The sequence below is a fragment of the Delphinus delphis genome, chromosome 1 (genome assembly GCF_949987515.2).
Source record: "Delphinus delphis chromosome 1, mDelDel1.2, whole genome shotgun sequence".
In the NCBI taxonomy this organism is placed as follows: domain Eukaryota; kingdom Metazoa; phylum Chordata; class Mammalia; order Artiodactyla; family Delphinidae; genus Delphinus; species Delphinus delphis.
In genome coordinates, this window is record NC_082683.1 from 175762501 (window position 1) to 175787417 (window position 24917).

A 24917-nucleotide genomic window follows, 5' to 3' on the forward strand; every position below is an offset into this window, starting at 1 on the left:
GGGCTCGTTCCCGGGAGCCGAACCGGGAGACCCGGGCGGCGGAGTTGGAGCAGGCGCCACCCCTCAGGCTGACGCGCGTCGTCTTTCGGCGGCGTGGCGCAGCGCTTCTCCCGGTGGCGCGGCGGCTTCGGAGGATCGGCCGCCGGGCACAGGTGAGGACACCGCGGGTGGCCGGCTGGCCGGGGCCCTTTGTGCGGTCTGAGCGGCGCCTGGGTCCGGCCGGTCCTCCGTGGCCCTCACCCCGCATCCCCGCGGCCGAGGCCGGAGCAGACGCTGCGCCGACCAGTCTCCCTCCCCGCCTCCGTGCCCTGCCGTCCTGGGTGGCTGGACCGACACCTCTGCTGGGCCGGGCCCTTCCCGAAGCGGGGATCGCTCCCGCTTGTACTTGCGGAGCTTCCCGCAGGCCGGCGTCCCAGGGGCCCGCTTTCCTCCTCCCCCTCCTCCTCCTCCTTTTCCTCCTCCCGCCGCTGCTGCGCCGAGAGGCGTTGCCCGGCCTCTGGGCTTCGGGAAGAAGGATCTTTGTGAGAAGACCGGGGACGAAATTTGTCCTGGAGGGATTGACGAGGGACAGGAGACGATCCGTCTTGTCGTCGGTGGGGCTGATAGACAAGTGTAAAGGCGCGCGATGCCTCCAAGGCACATGAGGTTGAAAAATGCAGTGTGTTAATCTGAAAATATTTGTAATGGTCCTAAGACTAAAAGATGCGTTAAACCAAAAATGGCTGTCTTCACTAAATCACGAAACCTCATTCACCACGCCCTTGCACAATAGTAATGTTAAAACTAAAATCTTTCAGAGTAGTAGTGTTTATGCATCACTCCTTAAAGCTCTGACTTCCAAGAAGGGCCCTTGGCTTCCAGGAAAAAAAAAAAAAGCTTTACTTGGTAAAACTCGGATTCTTTGGTTCTCAAGCAGGAGGACCTGTGCCCTGGAATAAGGGAACCTTGTCCTGCAGGACTATGTGAAGCTACGAAATAAACATGATACAATTTACTGAGAGAAACAGCGGCACAACTTTTATATGAAAACAACCGTGGTTATATTATGGAGTAGAAGCCAAAATGTATGTCAGGGGTTAGATTAAAAAAAAATTTTGGGGGGGGGAAACTTTCTTGAAGTTTGCCCCTGGGAGACTGTGTCTTCAAGCTGGTGGGGGGCGGGAGAGGTATCTGTTCTGTTAAATATATTTAAATGGGAAAGTCTGTGTGGCACAGGAGTCTAGCCTTATTTCCTTATGAACCATGCCTAGAATGAGTGTCATCAGAGCCCAAAGCTGTTTGCAGGAATTTGCCATATTTTCTTAATCTGCAGTATTGCTGTGAACTTGAAAATGTTTTTGGTGCTAAGTAACTATTGAATACATCAAAACTAACATTTGATACCCAACTGAACATGGTGCCTATTGTAGAAAGACCAAACTGAAAGTTTAGCCCTTAAAACAACCTATAAGTAATCAGAATGGGGGGGTGTCAAATTTCTTTAATTATGTTGTTAACATTTAATCCTAAGAGGTCACCTAAAAATCCAGATTTCTGAGTTTTTGAGAAGATCTGGCAATATGAGGCCCAAACTACATGACAGCCAGTTGGCTAAAAGGTGTATTCCTTCAGGATGTCATGCTGTCATGTCTGCTCCAGTTCCTAACCACTTTTTTTTTTTTTTTGCGGTACGCGGGCCTCTCACTGTTGCGGCCTCTCCCGTTGCAGAGCACAGGCTCCGGACGCGCAGGCTCAGCGGCCATGGCTCACGGGCCCAGCCGCTCCGAGGCGTGTGGGATCCTCCCGGGCCGGGGCACGAACCCGTGTGCCCTGCATCGGCAGGCGGACTCTCAACCACTGCGCCACCAGGGAAGCCCCTTCACCACTTTTTATTGCATCACCCTTGACTTGATTCGCTCATGTCCATTTACCAGTCTGAGTGATACAGCTATCTGAATTTGTGACCCCCGTGTTTGCAGTATTGTTTCTTTCAAACTGTCTTGCTCTCATAGATGTAAGTCAGCTTTGACTCCATTTAAAAAGGAATAAGCTGCAAACTTGTTTGACCTCTTGGGATGAAAGGGAGCCTTTTCAAGTGACAAATGATCAAGAGACTTGGGAAAGATATTTAGATGTGTACATTCAAGAAGAATGTAGGAATCCTTAGAAGTAATATATTATTAGCACTGTTAAACGTTACTATAGATGTTCTAGTTCCAGCGAATAAGAAGAAGAACTAGTGCTATTGCATACTGTGTATTACTGCCATTCACTGGTTTTGCATTCAAAATTAGGGAAAAGAGAAGTGGGCAATGTATAAAATATCCACATCCAATTTCAGAGTGTGGCCGTGTTTTTAATGATATTGTGATCTGTTTGATTTCCTCTCAAAATTTTGATTTATAGACATTTAATACATCTTTAGCTGTATTACATTTCCTTGGAGGGTTGTTGCTTTAAGAGCACCGAACAGGTCAGGCCAACCGAAAGAAGAATTAACTATCTTTTGTTTGTTTGTTTGTTAATCTGGATTTACAACACTTGATTATTCAGGAGTGGATTAATTGATGACCAGGCTTTGACCTCACTCACTGCCCAACTGCCTTCTAAACCACTGACACTGGAGCTTAAGCTTTGAGAAGGGTGATGATAACATTTGGGGAAGGAAGAAATTAAGGTCCTGTATATGTATGTCTGTGTGTATCTCAAATTTCTTTCTAAAGACAAATATAAAAAATGTAGGGTTAAATATCACTTAAATGCTTATCTATTTAAATAACTTTCCAAATATATTTCACCTAGCCAATTTTTAATTTTTTTTAATAACAGATTTTTGAGATAGAATTCACACATCACATTCAGTGGGTTTTAGTATATTCACAGAGTTGTGTAACAGTCACCACTATCTAATTTCAGAACATTTTCATCACCCCTAAAGAAACCCTCTACCACTTTGGAGAACAATCTAGCAGGTCCTCAAAAGGTTAAATATAGAGATATCATATGATGCAACATTTTACATTCCACTAGCAGTATATGAAGGTTCTAATTTCTCCAAATCCTCGCCAACACTTATTATTGTCATTTTGATTATTGCCATTCTAGTAGGTGTGAAGTGGTATCTCATTGCAGTTTTGATTTGCATTTCCCTGATGACCAATGATATTCAGCATCCATTTTTGTGTTTGTTGGCCATTTGTATACCTTCTTTGAAGGCATACCTATATAGGTTCTTTGCCTATTTTTTAATTGGGTTATTTATCATTTTATTATTTAGTTATGAGTTCTTTATATATTATAGACACAAATTCCTTATCATATGTATGATTTGCAACTATTTTCTCCCATTCCATGGGATGTCTTTTTTGCTTGCTTTGTGGTGTCTTTTGGAACACAGTTTTAAATTCTGATGAAGTCCAATCTATCGGTTTTTTTCTTTTGTCACTTACAGCTTTGGTGTCTGTATTTTGAGATCAACTCAGTTCAGTTCCAGAGTTAGCATCAGATCCCCCAAGTGAAAGGGCAGGATCCCAAACAGATTGCCCTTACTTCAGACAACAGCTTCAAATAAGGTCCCAGTCCACCCAACTAGGCTTCCCACAATGCGCTCAGGGTCAGTAATTCACTAGAATGACTCAACTCCCTAAAAGCACCATCCTTATGATTACAGTTTTTATAAAGGATGCAACTCAGGCACAGCCAAATGGAAGACCCGCTCAGGCCAAAATATGGAGGCAGTAGAGGGATTCCTTCTGTTTGTAGAATCCTGGTACATCACAGTCCCAGCACATCAGTGTTCACCAACTCGGAGTCTCTCCTGAACTTCTTTTTTTCAAGATTTATTTATTATTTATTTATTTTATTTTATTTATTTTTGGCTGCATCGGGTCTTAGTTGCGGTGTGTGGGATCCTCATTGAGGCACGCGGGATCTTTCGTTGGGGCGCGTGGGCTCTTCATTGTGGCGCTCAGACCTCTCTAGTTGTGGCATGCGGGTTTTCTCTCTCTACTTGTGGTGTGCAGGTTCCAGAGCGAGTGGGCTCTGTAGTTTGCGGCACTCGGGCTCAGTAGTTGTGCCGCACAGGCTTAGTTGCCCCGCGGCATAAGGGAGCTTAGTTCCCTGACCAGGGATCAAACCCATGTCCCTTACATTGCAAGGTGGATTCTTTACCACTGGACCACCAGGGAAGTCCCTCCACTGTACTTTGTTGTCCAGAGTTTGTATGTGGGGTTTCATGACTAGGCATGATTGATTAATTCATTGACCCTGTGGTTGAGGTAAGTCACCTGCCTTCCTTCCCTCCTGGGAGGTTGATCTGGCCTAAAGTTCCAACCTTCTAATCAGATGATTGGTCTTTATGGTGACCCCCAACTGGAAGCGATCCAAAGACCCAGGATGAGTCACCTCATTAGCATAACAAAGATACTCCCATCAATCAGGATATTTCAAGTTTTTTTTATTAACTCTTTTTAAATTGAATAAAAGATTCTTTAAATTCTATAGTGCTTTACAGTTTTCAGAAGTTTCACACACATGATTTCATATAGTCCCATAATAACCCTTTTTTTTAAGCCTCTACCCCTATATTTCCCCTTCCCTCTTCCTTCTCCCCACTGTAACCACTAGTTTGTTCTCTGTATCTGTGAGTCCGCTTCTTTTTTGTTTTATTCACCAGTTTGTTGTATTTTTTAGATTCTGCATGTGATACCATACAGTATTTGTCTTTCTCTGTCTGACTTATTTCACTTAGCATAATGCCCTCCAAGTCCATCCATGTTGCTGCAAATGGCAAAATTTCGTTCTTTTTTATAGCTGAGTAGTATTCCATTGTGTATGCATATACCACATCTTATTTATTCATTCATCTGTTGATGGACACTAAGGTTGCTTCCATACCTTGGCAATTGTAAGTAACGCTGCTATGAACATTGGGTGCATGTATCTTTTCGAGTTAGTTTTTTTGTTTTTTTCGGATATAAACCCAAAGTGGTATGTGAAGCCCTGTGAGAACCATGGACAAAAATCAGATATTCTTCTTTTTTTTTTATACAATTTTTAAAGTTTACAAATTATTCATTTAACAAATATGACTGATAAGCAGAAATAGCCAGGTTGAAGTAACACCAGAAAGAGTGTGTTTTGTTAAAATCTAAAGGAGAGGCCAGCAATGTCAAAAAATTTCTACTGGAATTAGCAATTAATGTTATCAATCTTTGAGAAGGCTCTTAGCCTTTTTGGATTGAAAGGCAGAGGTAAATGCCATATTGAAAAGGGGGTACAAATACATAGAAAAAGCAACATCCACTGCACCAGGAGTTTCAGCCTGTGCTGTACTCAGTCACTATAAATCAGTCCATAATGACTAATGTAATATGATCATTTCGTCTCTGACACCACCTGAAGCCTGGGCCTGTGCTGACATAAACTACTTTATGTCAGCGCTTTATTTGGAATATTGACACTGCTGTTTCCAGCACAATTCAAATCACTGTCCCCCTTAGTCACATTCACAATGTGAGGCTTTCTTCCCAGCACTTATCTCTGCACCATTGTGTGTTCCCCCCTCTGAGACCCAGTCTGTCATTGCTCCCTAACTCACCCAATTTCCCCGCATTGACTCCCTCAAACGGATTATTACCCATAACCTTCACCCTTAGTGGAGGAGACACCTCTTCTGCTGTCAAGGGCTAGTCTCAGCCTGGATGCTCTGAAGCTTCTTTCAGGGATCTCATTCCCTCACTTACGCCCTTTCTCTGCTGACTTCACCTCTCCAAATTGAAGTTTGAACCTCAACCTCAGTGTCCTCTCATCTGAAAAGGTAAAAAGATTTTTCCTCTAGCTCCTGCCTTCTCTCTTACCTTCCCTTTAGAACGTTGCTTCTGTGCGAGAGTAGTCTACCTGTGAAGTCTCTTCATCGCTGCATGCCCTCCTGACCTCACTAGAATCAAGCTATTTCTCGCAGCGCCCAACTGCGATTGCCTTTCCTCGGCATTCCTGTTGCCAACTTCAGCCTTACTTGATTGCTGAGCATTTGACATTACCAGCCATTCACTCCGTGAAATTCTCTTCCTTGTGGTCTACGATACCACTCTCTCCTGATTTTAAGTCTATGTGCCTCTCCTTCCCTTTCTTCTTTAAAGGGCCCTTTTCTCCTTAGCTATTTTTTAATTGTTAATACTCACCAGGATTCTGTCTTTAGCCTTCCCCACAGTATATAAACATGCTGAAGCTTGTATCATCTTGAAAACAAAATATCTTTTACCTGTGTTCCTCTTTAAGCTACTACCTTACCTGTCAACATTTCTTCGCAGTATATTTAGTTCCTTTTCTAAAATTTAAAGACACAGAGCAAGATTTCATATACCCCTTCCTGGAATGTGCTCCCCAAACTTTATATGCCAGTTTTTCAGTCTTCCTGGATTATTGAGACAGCATTATTTTATCTTCTCTGCTCATTCACTTTTCTGTTAAAGCACTTGATTACAGTTTGCTTTGTATTATGTATAAATTTCAACCTCATCAAATAGACTGTGATTTCCCTGAGGGCAGGAAAAAAAGTTTTAGAAATCTTTTTAATGGAACAGAAACCTCCTTCACGCCTTACACACAGTATGCAGTAAATGCTGGTTGAGGATTTTTTGTTGGTTGTTTGCCATGGGGAGAAGCCCAGTGCACTGTAGTGGCCCAGGCAGGAAACCTGAAGATCAACAGCTGTCCTATAGTGAGAGAAGCGGTGGACCGATAAAGTAGTGGATGATTGTGGTTACTCCCTTTGGAGGAGAAAAAGGGATATTGCTGCCAGACAGCTAGTTCTAGTAGCTTCAGAGATAATGCAAGGAGGAAAATGTGGGTAGTCACAGATGAAGTAAACTATAAATGAGCACGGTTGATACAGGATGTTAATCAGTTAACATGCTCTCAGCTACAGGTAACAGAAAACTTACCAATGGCTTAAACAATAAGGATATACTTATGATATATTAGGACATTTCTAAGTAGGGCAGTTACAGGTAACTTGATGATATCAATGACCCAGATTCCGTCTTTTTTTTTTTTCTTTCTGGTGCTTCCATCCTTATAAATTAGTTTGTCTTCTTAAAGTGGCACCCCCCATGGCTCAAGATAGTTGACACCACTTCAGGCATCATGTGCAGATGAGTATGTCAAGGCAGAAAGGGGACCGTTCCTTTTTAAGAGCCCAAGCCCCTTTTTAAGAAGGAGGAAAACCTCATAAGTATAACCAGCAGACTTATTATGTCTCACTGGTGGGAGTTGTGATACTTGCCCAATACCTGTACCAGTCACATGGCAAGAGGAATGAGAGCATCACCTGGGGACTTGTGATAAGTATGAATGCTTAGGCCTCAACCAGACATACTGAACTATGAAAGAAACTTCTGGGCGGGCTGGGGGCGGGTGTGGGGGAGGGTGGAACCCATCATCTTGTGTTTTAACTAGCACTTCAAGTAATTTTGATGCATGCAGAGTTTGAGAACACTGGCTTAGAGCAATCAAGATTCATCCCTTGGGGCTGGGAAATGTCCCCTGAAGGGCATTCCTACCATAAAGAGGATAAGACAAGGGGGAAGGGAGGAACAGATGTTGGATACACAATCAAAAATGTCTACACTGTTATTCAGGAAGTAAAGGGAGCGTCAGCCCCCTGTCTATGTCAGTGACTATTGCGGCCCCTTGTATTCTCCTCCATCTGGTCCTGTAGACTCCATGCTGAACTGCCTGCTCAGTCTCTGAAGCAACAAGCTATACCTCAAAAATGCGACTTCTTAGCTTTTGCTTCTGATCGTTATACCACCAGTTACTGAGCTTAAGAAATATTTTTAAATTAAAAGATTTCATGGCAGATTTCAATGAGCATAGATTAATAAATAATTTTCCTTTTTAGAATTTTCTTGTTTCTAGCTAAAATAACATTTTGCTTTTTGACAGTTTCCTAGAAGACAAAAAAATGGAGGAATTGGTAAACCAAATGCAGCCACTGAATGAGAAGCAGATAGCCAATTCTGAAGACGGATATGTGTGGCAAGTCACTGATATGAATCGGCTGCAGCGGTTCTTGTGTTTTGGTTCTGAAGGTGGGACTTACTCTATCAAAGAACAGAAGTTGGGCCTTGAGAATGCTGAAGCTTTAATTAGATTGATTGAAGATGGCAGAGGATGTGAAGTGATACAGGAAATAAAGACATTTAGTCAAGAAGGCAGAACTGCAAAGCAGGAGCCTATGCTCTTTGCCCTCGCCATTTGTTCCCAGTGTTCTGACATAAGCACAAAACAAGCCGCTTTCAAAGCTGTTTCTGAAGTTTGTCGCATTCCTACACATCTCTTTACTTTTATACAATTTAAGAAAGATCTAAAGGAAAGCATGAAATGTGGCATGTGGGGTCGCGCCCTCCGGAAGGCCATAGCAGACTGGTACAATGAAAAAGGTGGCATGGCCCTTGCCCTGGCCGTCACAAAATATAAACAAAGAAATGGCTGGTCTCACAAAGATCTGTTAAGATTGTCGCATCTTAAACCTTCCAGTGAAGGTAAGCGTAAGATCTTCATGCGGGGGGTGAGGTGCCGATATCCAACAAATAGCAAATTTATATTTAACATAAGAAAGTTGTGTAATATTTTCTAGAAATAGCCTTTAATTCTCAGAACACATTGATTAATTCATGTATGTTTAATGCCAACCTGGAATTAAACACCTAGACATTAATGATCAAGAATCAAATGACAGATTTGCAGCTTGATATTCTAAATCTTAAAATGTCACCATGCTAACTAGAATGCTCACCCCCTTGATTATGGACTATGAAAGCAGCATGGATATGATTAAAGTTGTAGGAATCAAAACGGCTCCTAGCCAATAGATGGCAGATAGCCAGGCTGTACTGCTTTAGCCCCTTTTCTCCCTCCCTGTCTTCCTAGGACATGTGTTCCGTGGAACCTAAAGGCCACCCAAAGTAGTGCTGAACTTAACGAGTCAGGATGGTAGTTGTCTCCACGCGGTCAGCCAGGGGTCATGGTGACTTGGGGCAGTTTTTCTGTATCTGTGGGAAGAGACTTTTGAAAAGTTAGTTGGGTCTACAATGACTCTAGTCCTTCTTAGAAGGGAAATAAGAAAAACTTTTGCACGGGAATAATTTTAAGTGTGAACTTTCACAAAATGAACATGTCCAAATTTGACATTTTTTTTTTTACAGCAGAAGTGAAACTTGAAAAGACAGCCCCTCAGATGGGTTCAAATTTCAGTTCTACTTATTACTTTGTGTCCTTACACCAAGTAACTTAACCTTTCCGAGTTTCTGTATCTTCATCTATTAAAAAAGTTAGAGAAGGAATAACTCTTAAAATTATGGTGACTAAATGTGATAGTGTGTATTACAATACTTCCACAGTTCCTGGCACGGAGTAAAGGGCAGTGTCGGTTCTCTCCCCTCCCTCCCACATAGCTTGTGTAATGATACCTTCATACATAGTATCTCCTCAGTAATTCTTAATTTATCCCTTGTTTTTTTAAATTACAAATGGACTTTTTCAAATGAAGTTTGAGCAGTAAATTACTGCAAACATTTATGTATATAAACACGTTTATATTTTGATTTTTTATTAGAAATTGCATGCTTGTTTTATTTACTTATTCATTCATTCATTCATTCATTCATTCCACACGCAGCTTGTGGCATCTTAATTCCCTGACCTGGGATTGAACCTGCACCCTAGGCAGTGAAAGCACGAATCCTACCACGGGACTGCCAGGGAATTCCCTACATGCTTGTTTTAAAGTAGCTGGATAATACAAAAAAATAAAATGCAGAAAGTAGTCCTGCCCTTCAAAAGAAATCACTATACATAGGTTGTATATTACTCCCGATTTTTCCTAAATATGTTTTATTTTTTTAAATTTTATATACCTTCTTTATTTCAGTTAAAAGTATATTGATTTTTTTCAGGTCAGTAGAAATAATTGCATGTGTGCCATTATATGAATATAATTTATGTAGCTAGTCTCTTACTGATAACAGCTAAGTAGCTTCTGGGTTTTTTATACTATTAAAAAAATACTACAGTGAAAAAACGTGGTTAATATAAATGTTTCTATAATTTCTGTAATGCTTAAATCCACAAAGAGTATGTGAAAGTGGCCCCTTTCCACACATTTGAACACTGACTCTTTACCAGTGTTTTTTAATCTTTGCCAATGATAGGTAAAAAATTTTATCTTGTTATTTGAATTTATGTATTTGGGCGAAAGCTCAACTTTTCATGTGCTTATTGATTATATTTTTCATGGATTATATTGTATCTTTTTTTTAATCTATCAAGTTGCTGTTTTTAATATTATAAAAATAGCAATAATTATAGTCACCATTCATTCAACAAATATTTATTGAGCACCTACTGTAGATGGGGCACTGTTCTCAGAAGTTGGAATACCAAGTATAGGAATTAATAATTTATTATTATATGCATTGTATGCACTTTTCCCCCATTTTTTTTTTTTCTTTGTCTTTTCGTTTTTTGATGGAGGGGGTTTCTGGCACAGTGAAGTTTGGAATTTTCATGTAATCAAACTTATCTGCCTTTGTTAGTACGTTTTTATTTTATGTTAGGTTTAGAAAGGCTATTTCCAACCTAAAGTCATAAAAATACCTGTGTTTTTTTTCCCTAACATATTCATGGCTTAATTTTTTTAACTTTAAAAATTTCTTTAAATTTTTGCTCCAGTTTGAGGAGGCTGTAGGCATCCAGCTTTATTTGTCTGTTGAGACACTATGTGGTGGTGTGGGCCTAAGTGCTAGTTCAAATTGGAAAAATTAGTTTCTGAATTTGTGCAAATAGTTATTCTAGTTTTGAATTCTTGGTCTATAAATTGAGAAATTAGTAGATATTCCCTAAACTTAGTCCCACACATAGGATTCTTCAATTCTAGATTTTTGAGGGCAGAACTCATACTTGAAACCTTGTAATAATAGCAATATGTTTAGGTGTAGAAGATCTTTAGGCTTCTCAGAGCCTAGTGTTTGGAAACAAACTCTTAAGTTACCAAGTAAGTAACTGATATGTGTATTTAAACAGATAAAACAATTCAAAGTGTGATTCAACTAATCACGTGTTTATTGTGTACCTACTGTGTGGCCAACACAATTCTAGGACTTGAGGAAGATAAAGATAATAATAAGACAGACTTTCTGAAAGTTTTTTTTTTTTAAATAAATTAATTTATTTTTGGCTGCGTTGGGTCTTCGTTGCTGCGCACGGGCTTTCTTTAGTTGTGGTGAGCGGGGGCTTCTCCATTGCAGTGTACGGGCTTCTCATTGTGGTGGCTTCTCCTGTTGAGGAGCACGGGTCCTAGGCACTCAGGTTTTAGAAAGCACAGCCTCAGTAGTTGTGGCACATGGGCTTAGTTGCTCCGCGGCATGTGGGATCTTCCCGGACCAGGGCTCAAACCCGTGTCCCCTGTGTTGGCAGGCAGATTTGTAACCACTGCGCCACCAGGGAAGCCCCGAAAGTTTTATTTTCTTTGGAAAGAATAGAAAACATGCTCACATGAAACATTAACTCATTTAAGGCAATGTAATACTTTGTACTAAGATCTGTAAGATAGCAAGAGTCACGATAATTTAGAAGTTCCTGCATGTTAGTACTAACTTTTGATCAAGTTATTTAAATTAGAGTTCAGAAATAGCACATAGGCTCAATCTGCCTTAGAGATGTATTTTATTTGGCCTGCACCATATTTTAGAAAAAAATGAACTCTTTCGCAACATCACATAAAAATCCATATTGTACCTTCTTTTGAAAACACGTTTTTTTGGCAGCAGTGAGCCAATATTTCACTAAAACATTTGTCAGGGCATTCTCTCTTTAGTTCACCACAGTGCTAACCACTCTCTCTTCTGTCAGTGGCCTCGTTCATTTATTTACTTTACCTACCATTCCCCCATAGACCCTGGAATTTAAATAATTCAGTCTGTCCCCTCCCCCCCTTTTACAGAAGTGGAAACTAAGGCCTAGAAAGATCACACAGCCATTTATTGACAACATGTAAGCTAGAACCCAGGTTTCCTCACCGCCCCCCAACTGAAAGCTCTTTCAGCTATTGAAAGGAATTGTAGAAGAAATGAACACATTATTTTCCCTTTTTAAAAAATTTGGCCTGTAATACTTTCTCAGATATTAAAAAAAAAATCACAAATTACCTACCTACCTGTCTACTTCCACTTATCTCTACAATTTATAAATGCATATTTATTTAGCAGCTAAAGGGGCAAGTGAATATGAGATTAATTGAGGTAGATCTGTACTTTTGTGAGTTCTGAGATTGTGGACCTGAGATAGGCACTGTGTACCAAAGGTTCTAATGCTAGTGCTTCAAAAAATAAATAAAAGCTCCATAATGAAATGACTTAGGATATTGGAGCTTTTCCTCCAAAGTCTCATGTTGAAGCAGTTATGAGGGAATAGGCAAAATTAGCAGACTCCATTGGCTTAAATGTGTTTGTAATATCATAGAAAGTAGCATGTCGGTTTAAACTCCCGTGTATCTAGATGTGCCTTTCACATAATGCGTTCTCCATAACATGTCCTGTTCTTTACCTTATAATCCTACATGCCTTTTTAATTCTTTGTTAAAGGACTTGCTATTGTTACCAAATATATTACAAAGGGCTGGAAAGAGGTCCATGAAATGTATAAAGAAAAAGCACTTTCTGTGGAGACTGAGAAATTATTAAAGTATCTGGAGGCTGTAGAGAAAGTGAAGCACACAAAAGATGAACTGGAAGTCATTCATCTGATAGAAGAGCACAGACTGGTTAGGGAGCATCTCCTAACAAATCACTTGAAGTCTAAAGAGGTAAGCAAATTATAATATGTTAAAGCATGTGATTAAACACGAGGAACTTACGCTGTGTATTAAAAGGATAAATTGTGAGTAATGCTTTTAAAAAATAATACTTAAAAAAATTAATACTTAAAAAAAAATTTTTTTTTTTTTGCCCCACCACACAGTTTGCAGGGTCTTAGCTCCCCAACCAGGGATTGAACCTGAGCCCCAGCAGTGAAAGTACTGAGTCCTAACCACTGGACTGCCAGGGGATTTCCTAAAAAAAGTAATTTAAATATATCTTAAAATTAACGTTTATTTAAAACACGTAACACAATGCCCAGATGTAGTTGGCATTTTATAAATATTAGTTTCACTCCAGAAAATGAGCTGGTTAATTTGCCTCACTAATTAAAATAAATAAATAAAATTCTTATATGCAATTCCTTTACAAAATATACGTCACTTTCTTACCCTAGTAAAGAGCAAGTTATTTTATTTGATGAGCCTTTGACCAGTTCACACCAATTTTTATTTAGAACGTGCTCTGAACCCCAAAAGAAATACTTAGTCTATGTTATTAATTGATACAACAATGTTATACATTTACCCTTAATTCCTTATATTTCTACCTGTGTTATTGCAATAGGTATGGAAGGCTTTGTTACAAGAAATGCCTCTTACAGCATTACTAAGGAATCTTGGAAAGATGACTGCTAATTCAGTGCTTGAACCAGGAAACTCAGAAGTGTCTTTAGTATGTGAAAAGCTGTGTAATGAAAAACTGTTAAAAAAGGTAAGCATTACCTTTGTTAAATATTACTAATTGAAAAAGTTGGCTCCTAAATTTTGGAAATGCGGTTGGCACATTTTTTAGGTATTCAGAGACCAAGTTGCACTGACTCTTAAATCTAAGATTAATATGTCCTCATTTTTCTCTTTTCTTTATGAAATAGATTTATTAGCCATAATAACAAAAATCTAAAAGAAATAGTTACTGTTTTTCACTTGAATTTGACATTTGCTTTCTGTCTTGGTTGTGTTTCTAGGCTCGTATACATCCATTTCATGTTTTAATTGCATTAGAAACTTACAAAACAGGTCATGGGCTCAGAGGAAAACTGAAGTGGCGCCCTGATGAAGAAATTTTGCAAGCTTTGGATGCCGCTTTTTACAAAACATTTAAGGTAATGGTTTGATTTTCATTTTAAAACAAAAGACCCAGTTAGGATTTAATATCACATTTTAAAGATGATATTAGTAGTTTAACCATTTTTGATTAGATATTCATTTGTTTTTTTCTTAGTTCATGTGAAAATGAATATATAATTAACCTTGTAAGCTTATGAATAAAGTACTTCTCTCTACCTTTGGACAACAACCAGTTATCCTAAGATCATTTTGATAAGTTTTAAGGTACCAAATTAAAAACTTTGCATTCCTCTGGAGCCCTGTGACTTGGTCCTCTGTCCTCTGTTTTTCCGTTAATCAGTAGTAGATCTCTTCTGTCTTGATAGGAAGTGATTTTTTTAGGAATGGTAAATTTTATGTTATTTGTATTTTACCACAAAAAACTTTCTTGCTAGAAATTCCCAGTTTACTTCATGTGGAAAGATTTTAAAAAAATGAAGATCATAACTTCTTTAAATTACTAAATAGGCCGTCTTATTTCCTTTGTTTTACCTCTAGTAAAAGCTAAGCATTTGTAATTGTCAATTGGTAAATCAAATATCAGGCCTTTTATCTTAGTCTTTTGAATGAAAATTAAGTAAATATGATTCGTTAGAAATTTAATATACTTATCATTTCTTTGATTGCTTTTAATGATTGTTTGGTTTTGTTTTCTCTTTAGACAGTTGAGCCAGCTGGAAAGCGTTTCTTACTGGCAATTGATGTCAGTGCTTCTATGAACCAAAGAGTTTTGGGTAGTGTACTCAACGCTAGCACAGTAGCCGCAGCAATGTGCATGGTGAGAACACCTAAGACAATTTAGGATTTTGCCACCCTAAAAATGTTTACCCTGGGACAAAACTATAAAGTTGAATATGATCAAGAATTATGTTTTTGCTTGTTTTAAGCAAAGCTTTAAGTATTATATATATACTTGGGTATACTTGTATATACTTTTATACTTAGGTATATACAATATTGTAGGTATATTGAAAAAGCGTGTCTAAAGAAAAGTCAGAGTAGAAATTTTAATTTTACAACAGATTAAATATTGCCAGTATTTTTAAGGAAATAGATAATGCTTAGAGAAATTATTAATGAATATAGACGTTAAAAGATCAGGAACTAATAATAACAGGAGACTTGTTCTAGCCTGACTCTGTCACTGAATAACAAGTATATGAACCATAGGCGAGCTTCTTGGCTTCTCTTCTGTGGGTTTATTCCTTCTTTAATAAAACGAGAAGAATAATATATACTCTATTTGCTTCAAAGGATTGTTGTGAAAACCAGTTTCCTTATAAGAGTTTGTGAAAGTACTTTGAAAGTTATACCACTGTTACTATATAGTTTCCAAACACAGTAATATAAGTTTAGAAATAAAAGTAAGCATCATAGGGTATTTTCTTTTAAAGATGAACTTCAAGATACTGTATTTGTTTCCCCCAAATCTACTGAAAATTACTACCATTGAATTTTTCAGGTTGTCACACGAACAGAAAAAGATTCTCATATAGTTGCTTTTTCAGATGAAATGGTACCATGTCCAGTGACTACAGATATGACCTTACAACAGGTTTTAATGGCTATGAGCCAGGTAAGAAACTGTTTTATTAAGTTTATTTAACATGTATTATATAAAAATTTATTGATGTCATTCCTGATATTAATAAATTTGTGAGAACAAATTGTTTCATCTCAACTTTCTCATGAACACAGAATCAGAAATATATTTACAAGCCTTGGGAAAGCCTATATATTGGGTCTAAACAAAATAACCTATAAAATAGTATTTTTAAGTATTTAATTATTTCAGACATGTCAGTACAGAAATGAGGGCATTTTCTTGTATTCTTATCCATGTTTTTTTTCCGAGTTAGATCCCAGCAGGTGGAACTGATTGCTCTCTTCCAATGATCTGGGCTCAAAACACAAATACAGCTGCCGATGTCTTCATAGTATTCACTGATAACGAGACCTTTGCTGGACATGTCCATCCTGCCGTTGCTCTGAGGGAATATCGAAAGGTAAGATAAATTCTAATATTCTTTCTCACCCCAAATAAGATTCGATTCTCAAACATTGACTATATTTTTCAAAAAATGATACTGAAGGTAGTTCTGTACCTTTGTATAGGAATGTTACACCCGTTCTGGACTCAGTAGTTCTGTACCTTTGTATAGGAATATAACACCAGTTCTGGAAATAAGGAAGTACTACCTACACATACATAATTTATTTCAACAAGTTCCAGTTCCATACATTTTAATATCTTTTGCAAACAGTATTTTCGATAATAATCAAAATTTTTGTTACCTTAACTGTAAATTTTTAATGATTCAGTGTGTTCCTTGAAAAATTAAAGCATCATTTCTGAGTTTTGCTAAGGATTACATAAACCTAAAGCAAAGCTGTAATCTGTGTTTTAAGCTTTATGGGTATTTCTGTGTTCTAATCAGTGCTCTCTAGTTGAGCTTTCTGAAATGACGGAATTGTTCTATATTTGCACTATCCAGTATGAAATCTACCAGTCACGTGGCCTGTGGAGCACTTGAATTGTGGCGAGTGTGACCGGAAGTGGAAATAGAGCTTGATGAAGAGCAGTGGTTCTCAAAGTGTGATTTCCCTACTAGCAGCCTTAGCATCACCTGGCACCTTGTTAGAAATGAATATTCCTGGGCCCCATGGGGAGACCTGCTAAATCAGGAACTCTGGGGTGGGACTGTGTTTTAACAAGCCCTTCCGGGGATTCTAATGTATGCTTAAGTTTGAGAACAAGTGAGAGAACGGAATTCGGAGTCAAGACAGCCTGGGTTCTGAGTCCTGGGCCTTTCTCGTTATACTAACTGTGGATCCAAGTGAATTATCAATATTTAACTGATACATGTCATAGTAGTATATCACTACTGTGATATGTGCCATAGTAGTTAAAAGTACTGCGTAGCTTTTAGGGTTGTTATAACAATTACATTAGATAAATTGCCCAAAGAGCACATCGTGTCTGACATAGTGCACACTCAGTGATTGTTGGTTTTTCTCAAAAACTCAATTATTTTAGCCTGAAATCATAGCTGTAGAGAACAGGTTATTACATGTGACGTATATGTTATACATAGCAAAGTCATAAACCAAAAATTGATAACCCCAGGGAACTGTTTCCTTACATATATCCTTACATACTGCCCCAGGGTTTGACATGTTGGTAAAAATGTCATGCCCCTGAATATCCTGACTAGTTTCATAAGTACACAGTCCCTATGCTGCTCAGGAATGTGTTCTATGCCCATAAAATGAGTAATAACTATTGAACAAAGAAGCAGGAATTTCAGACAGGTTGTTGACATGTTTATTAATAACCTTCTATTCTTCTGAAGATCACATAGTCTGGCCCCAGAAGACTGACAGATTTTTATGGAGGAAAAACAAATTGGCTTTGTAATGAAAAGCTGTGATAGAATTTAAAATGTTTTAATTTTAGGTTAAAATTTGCTTTTGCTTACATACTGTTTTTAAAATATTTTTGATCTTTTCCTACAGAATATGGATATTCCAGCCAAGTTGATTGTCTGTGGAATGACATCAAATGGTTTTACCATTGCAGACCCAGATGATAGAGGCATGTTGGATATGTGTGGCTTTGATACTGGAGCTCTGGACGTGATTCGAAGTTTCACATTAGATATGATTTAATCATACGCACCAGCACAGTCTAAGAGGTCCATTGCCATCAGTGATCTCGCTAATACACCGCTACTTCCCAGCTAATCTTAATCCAATGAAAGACAGTAGGATGATGGTATAGTATGTGCATAATGGAAAGTTTACCTTACCAAAAAAAAGGAAGGAACAATAAGATGAGCCCAAAGTTCTTTCTGTCTACTAAACTAGCTCTTGGGAAATAGCTTCAGAATACACTGTAGCCCCCTCTATCTAATAGAGAACTCTTGTTGAGAGGCTGTAAGATAGTCAAACAGTTTTGCTTTGGCAAATAATCACATTTGTACTTAGAAGAGAGAGCCAGAAGTGTAAGTAGTTCCATATCATGTCACTTATTTGAGAAATGCCTAAAGTTTTCTTAAATGTTTTCATTGGTAAAGGACAACTTTGATAATGTCCAAATATTCTGAAATGCACTGGACCATGTAACTGTGATGGAATATGAAACTCATTTGTAAACTTTTATACCAAGGGGGTTAAAAAAACAAACAAAAAAAACAAAAAAAAAAAAGACATTTGATTATGAATGAGTTTTACAAATTCCTTTAACAGTTTTCTACAGTCACATAAATAGCAGCTTTCTCAGTCAGTGAAAAAGATATTTTGTTTCTGTGGTTTAATTTACACTTGTAGAATTGTTACCATTAACCAGAAACATAAGGGAAACCCCTGAGATCTGAAGTTTGTGTCAGCTAAGGAAGTCTATTTTGGTTTGCTTTTGTTTGTTTATTGCTGTGAGTGAGGGGGCATGACTTGACAGTTTCCTCTGGCTTATAACAACATAGCCACATGTAGGCACACTTTTTTTTTCATTCTCTTAAATGAAAACAGATGTTTCAAGCATTTAACTCCCCCCATTCATAATCTGAAAGTATGACAATTAAAATCTCAAACATAGCCAGATTAGCTTTTTCCTTACTTTAAAAATATTGTTTTAATTACTTTTATCTATTTTTTTAGCCAATTGTAAATGGGTTTTAGATATTTCTAATGGTAAACATGTTAGTGGCCTCCTCTCTCTTTGTCCATTATTCATCTGTGGCTTTGTCCATTATTCATTTGTGACAAAACATTCTTTTTTGATAGTATAAAAAAATAATAAAGCAAGGTAGGTCTTTCAGGTTTGAAAGGCAATTTTTGTGTGGCATATTATCACTAACCAGTCTGTAAGAAATTAATTTTTTCTATTTTATTTGTGTATATTAAACTTCCTATTCATTATAAAGTGCACTATTTTCTTGAGCAAGTATCCCTTCTTTGTGGGGAGGTTTAACCTGTTGAACTGCCAGTATATTTGCTCATAATTATATCATGGCTGTCTAAGATAATGTGCACATAAAACTTCAGTTTTTATGTATTGTTCTTTAAATGTATTTAAAGATTTACTGGGGATTTATAAAGCCCTTCTCAATATTATATGAAAAGTCAAACTAGTAAATGTAAATTATACTTTCACGTGCTTGGGGGTTAGAGGTTTTATGTTTTGGGGGGCAGAGGGACTTATGTAATGTTAGAATTTGTATATTTTCTTCTGTTTCATGAGAAATTTGGGCTCTGGGAGTAATAAGACAATGTTCCTTTCAAACTTATTTGATAAATTAATGCTGGCCTTGTCTGATATGTAGCTCTTCCTTCAAGGCCACTGGTAGCAATTTGTAAATATTATGATTTACCTGATTTTTTTGTCAGCAAAGCTAGTAGCACCATTACCCCCCCCAAAAAAAAAAATACATGGCTTGTGATATCTGTTTTTTATCCTCTGTCAGGCATTGGATTTGACATGTTAGCTACTTTTGATACATTAAAATATTATGTTCAGATTGAGTTTAAAGAACCTAACAGAATTTTGTAATAGTACTTGAATTCTTTAAGTAAACCCAAAATCTTTTTTTTTTCCTTTTTTTTGCGGTACGCGGGCCTCTCACTGTTGTGGGCTCTCCCATTGCGGAGCACAGGCTCCAGATGCACAGGCTCAGCAGCCGTGGCTCACGGGCCCAGCCTCTCCGCAGCATGTGGGATCCTCCCGGACCGGGGCACGAACCCGCATCCCCTGCATCGGCAGGCGGACTCTCAACCATTGCGCCACCAGGGGAGCCCCAAAATCTTCTTAAATTAAAAATTATAACATGATCTAACTTTTTATTCCTAATAGAAATGTTAAGTGGAATATAGTATAAACGTTTATTTCCTTCAGTTAAACACTGTTTCTATATTGTTTTTAGATAGATATGTTCAGGAACTAATATTAAATCCATCAGAAGTAAGATTAGATGTGACTTTTTTGAAGTCACATAAATAAGTCTATTAAATGGTAAGATTTTAGAAAGAAAAAACTAAAAGCCACCACTGAAGGTAGCTTTATTTTCAAATCATGGAGCTTTAGAAGCTGGAAGAAACCTTAGAAATTTAAAAGGTAATTGTTTGAGTTAGTTTAGGGATCCATGGTCTGAGAGAGTGTGACTTTGGAGCCCTAGATCTAGATCTAGAAACCTTGGTCTCTTCATTCCCATTCCAGTGTTCATTTCCCGACAAAATGGGAAGACATTGACTTACAAGAGTAGGTGATAAAATAGAATTATTCAAGACTTTTATCTTTTTAGGTATTAGGAAATAATGTATATACATGATTGCTTTGGTGTAGAAAAACAGAACTTGTGAACATGTATACTTCTGTAGTTCATAGTAACCCTCAAGCACAATTAATGTCTTAATAACCTGTATTGCTATATAACATAGTCATATAGAAAGAATAAAAATACTTTACCTCATTATGAATAAAATGTACTCAAGTGATAAAGAAGTTTTATTTTCTGAATTACTTCTAGCATTATTGCTGATTAGGAAAATGTTGCTTCTAAAAAACAATCCTAAGAAAAGTAAACTTTATTTCCTAGAAAATATGTAAATATTTTCAGGATAGAGTTGTAATTAGTAAAACAAAAACTAATCTTATGATCCTACCCTATCCTTGTTAGTTGAAATTTCTTGGAAATTCCACTTATTAACACTTATGTATTATTTAGTTTAGTCATCATTTTAGGAAATATTGGTGAGGAAGACACTAGTGAATGGGGTTTAGCGTTATACCCTTCTGGAACCTCTTTTGCTTTATCTAACTTACTGTGTGACTGTAGACAACCAGTTTAACCTATGTGATTCAATTTTGCTATCTTTAAAAAGTAACATATCTGATGCTTGGCTCATAGAAAAATCAATGATTTTATATCTGTATAAAACTTTAAATTGGGAAGAAGGCTTGCAAAGAAATTAGAACTTTTTAAAAAAATTAAAAACACTTTTAATAGGATATATGTTTTGAAAGATAAAATGTTTTAGGAAAACAGCTCAGTAGGCTTAATAATTTTTTTAAACACTCCTGTTCTGAATGGGAAAATGTGGAAGAAAAATTTTAACAGTAAAGGTAATGACTAAAGAAATCACTCTTCTCTGAAAAGAGAAAGGAATATATTCCATTAGCTAGATCAAGAAAAACTAACTCATACTCTAAATGAGAAGATGGTCTTACAAAAATTTGCTTAATGTTTTAAAATAACAGGTAAATCTACAAACGATAGAATATCAGTTAATCAGGATTTTTTTATGCAAAACAATTTAAAATTATTTTGGAAATTTAAGATAGAATTTCTGAATAAATTTGAGGATCTGACAATTAAGAAACATCTGTGGAAGCACAGTAAAGCTACATCTAAACAATAATTAAAGGGAAATAGTTGTGATCACTTATTGGACTTACTTCAATTTGACCTAAAGATGATATACCCACAGATCTCTCCATAAGTCCCTTACAGTTAGTAATCACAAATGAAAAATTCTAGTCTTGTATACCACAGACTTGGGTGATTCATTAAAGCTATATCCCCTCTAGAGAAATGTCAGATAGCATCAATGTAAACATGCACAAGGGAGAATTAGAAAAAAGATAAGTTAAACTATTTCATTAGTTGTATTTACTGTATGCATTCAATTTAATATATATCCCAGTTACTTGCTGCCTAGTCCATTATTTGTTGGAAGATTCCTTCTATACCTTTTTTTTTTTTCTTTTAAAATTCCTTTCTTCTGACATTTTGGTCTTCTGTTTGCTTTTCTAGTCCTGCTGTACCTGAGTAATAAAATAAATGACAGGAAAGTCACCCATATTTAGGTTTGGGATACATCTTGCAGATTGCTTTTTGTTCCATATAGATTTAAGGTCATATTGTTCTCAAATTAATAATGGGCAGGTCTCCTGGAACAATAATTGAATTGATAATTATCTCCCCAAATCAAGTTATATTGTATACCTTTTATATTAGATGTTTGCAGAAATGTTTGCAGTTATTCAGCCTTTGTTTGCAATTATAGATGTACCTAGCTCTTAGAAAAAGCACTCTTTGAAAAATAATTAAGTGAATACTCTTTCAGAAAATAGCATGTCTCAGTGCTCATATTTCCATAATTATAAAGACTACCCACAAAATCTTTGTCTACCAAATACTTCACAGAGCTTATATATACATGGCTTGTAGCATAAAAGGTCTTGTAAATGACATGTATCCACATTCAACATTTTTTTAATTGGTGAGTGTTTTATTTGCTTTTGAAAAATTATTATGAAGTTAATTTAAAAATTCTGTGGTAATATTTTTCATGTAGAAAACTAATAATGTTGTTAAACTTACTGTCTGAATAGAACTATAATAAATGACACATTTTCCTAAACCCTGAAAATACCAAGTTATATAGGAAATTGGTAGAAAGAAACATAAACTTAGGAGTTATGTTGCAAAATTCAGTTACTAAAATTAAGGTGATTATTTTCAATGAGAATTAATTTTGTAAATACAATGAAAAGATATAAAAGATGTTTCTGAGCCTAAGGAGATTTTTCCCTTTGCTTCTATTTAATTTAGCACCACCATGTGTCATATTAATTTTATGAACACAAGTGATAATATACTTCATTTTAAAATATATTTAAATTTCTTTGCTTTTAGAAGTTACCAGAATCTGTTCTTGAACAAAAGAAATAGTAAGTTAGCTACACTTCGCTGGCTTCACTTAATGAATACTTGGATTGTTAAGTGTAGTAAATGAGGTTAAAGTCTTGCTATATATCATTACCACATAATTGATGGAAATTATATCAATACAATCATTGTATTGAAACTTCTGTTTAAATTACTTATTAGGCTTTATTTGCAATGTAAACTGTTTAGAATCCATAGATAGCCAAATTAAACGTATTATACAATTAATGAATAGTAACCAAGAAAAAGTGTTTTTGTTCACTATTATTCTAAAGATGGACTGCTTGCAGTTCGGTATGGTGTGACTAGACAACTTGTAATGCATTTGAGTTATATTTTCTTCCTTTTATTGCCAGCTTCTGATAATGAAGAAATTCTCCAAGAGATGAGATATATAAAATCATCTTTTTTAAAAAAAACTGAATGGGGAAGAGGTATTATAATCTAGTTCTAAACTGTCCATTTGCTTTATATAAAGGCTTTGATTTCCATATTTGACCACTCAATAAATATTTAAATTATACAGACTAATGGCTGCATAGAATAGAATTTAAGTATGCAAGAGCCTTAAAGTGAAAAAAAATGAGCCTTCTGACTGCCTTAAAATATGACTAGCTCTCCAACACAGGCATACGTACTTTGCATAGGGTCTGTTCATTAAGTAATGCCTTAATAGTGTCAGTGTTTCTGAAGTATAGAACTCGAAAGGTCTTTTACAGCTTTCTCTTTTACATAAAGAATGGAAATTTAATTATTAAGTTTTAAAACCGGATTGTACATTAGCTGTTTAAGCACCCATTAACAGGATAATCTAGGGACACTGATGTGTTATACATACATGACTGTTAACATCAGTAATATTTTGTGGTAGTTTAAGGTTTTTTATTGTTTTGTATAACAAATTATCCAGGAAGCTGGACTCTGTAACTGATCTCCAAGGACCAAGTTGCATATTTAAACACTCTGAATGAAAAATATAGTTGTACAGTTCCAAAAATGATTAATTTTTTAAGGGAATTTTTCAAGACAAAAGGCAAATATTTTGTTTCAAGCCTACCAGCAAATTCATTCAAAGAAGTGAATATAGTTGTAAGACATTGTGACTATTGCAATAAAAAGTATCCAGGCCAGTGATGTTTAATTGCATTCACATTTTTACATTCACTTTGCCTTTCAAAGCAGGAATATTTTATAAAAATGAGAGAAAACTTTAAATTGTCAAGCTGGTGCTTAAAAGTATATAAAGTTCAATTTATAACAAGTTCCATTTCAAAGAAAAAGGACACTGAAAGGAGGGGCAGGGGGTTTCCTAGGTCTGTTGTTGATCAACTCACTGATAACTTTGTTGAGTCTTCCAAGTTTTCACTGTAAATAACATACCTAGCAATGTAATTCTGCTGTTTTCTGATAGAAAATGGATGAAATACTAATGTATGAAATTTATTTCATGACAAAACAGTTTTCACCAATACTGTGAAATCTGGACTCTCCTTTCTAGCCCTGCAAAACCCCATACTGGATAAATCATTTTAGACATGGAGTGCAGGTGGGCACAATGTGAACTGTTTCTGGTCACTTGTATTATTGTAAAAATTGATAGATGTACCAAATAAACTCTATGCACATCAAGTAATTGTCTTTCCATTTCTTTAAAGAAGAATTTTAAGGTTATTATATGCCTTATAAAATGTAAGGCTCTTAGCAATCTTATAATATTTGAATAAGATGAAATTAAGGTTTGACCGTTAATATTGGTCTTAAAATGCCGCTACTTGTATATAACTATTATTTAATTATTTAAAATATGTGGTTGGGGATTCTTTTCCAATGGATATTAATTATAGGATCAAAACAACTGGATTTAATAAAAGTGCATATTCTTAAAGAGTTTAAAACAGAATTCTTTTGTGAAAAAAAAATTCAAAGTTGCCTTTGGGAGTGGGAGAGGGATAAATTAGGAGTTTGGGATTAACATATACACACTACTATATATAAAATAGATAACCAACAAGGACCTACTGTATAGCATAGGAAACTATACTTAATACTTTGTAATAACCTATAAGTAAAAAGGATCTGAAAAAGAATGGAGATATATATATCTGTAACTGAATCACTTTGCTGTATACCTGAAACGAATCCAACATTGTAAATCAACTAGACTTCAACAAACATTTTTAAAAATA

At 36.4% G+C, this 24917-nt stretch overlaps 2 protein-coding genes across 5 annotated transcripts in view; one reads left to right on the forward strand and one right to left on the reverse strand.

Annotated features, from left to right (window-relative positions):
* RO60 (Ro60, Y RNA binding protein) lies at nt 1-24577 on the forward strand. Its single transcript, XM_059998444.1, has 9 exons — nt 1-152; nt 7927-8525; nt 12624-12844; nt 13464-13610; nt 13864-14001; nt 14667-14783; nt 15468-15581; nt 15865-16011; nt 17522-24577. The coding sequence occupies exons 2-9, from the start codon at nt 7946-7948 to the stop codon at nt 17672-17674; spliced, it is 1617 nt and encodes a 538-aa protein (XP_059854427.1). The 5' UTR covers nt 1-152; nt 7927-7945; the 3' UTR covers nt 17675-24577.
* GLRX2 (glutaredoxin 2) overlaps nt 15588-24917 on the reverse strand; it is an 18374-nt gene continuing 9044 nt past the window's right edge. For 2 of the 4 annotated variants that reach the window (XR_009517113.1, XM_059998481.1), the window contains one exon: nt 15588-15993. Coding sequence is in view for 2 of the 4 variants with exons in the window: in XM_059998456.1 (XP_059854439.1) it covers nt 21766-21824 (59 nt within the window). In the remaining 2 variants the exon portion in view is untranslated. Of the gene's footprint in view, nt 15994-21749; nt 21825-24917 lie in introns of all 4 variants that reach the window. The other 2 variants (XM_059998456.1, XM_059998465.1) reach the window with 2 other exon arrangements.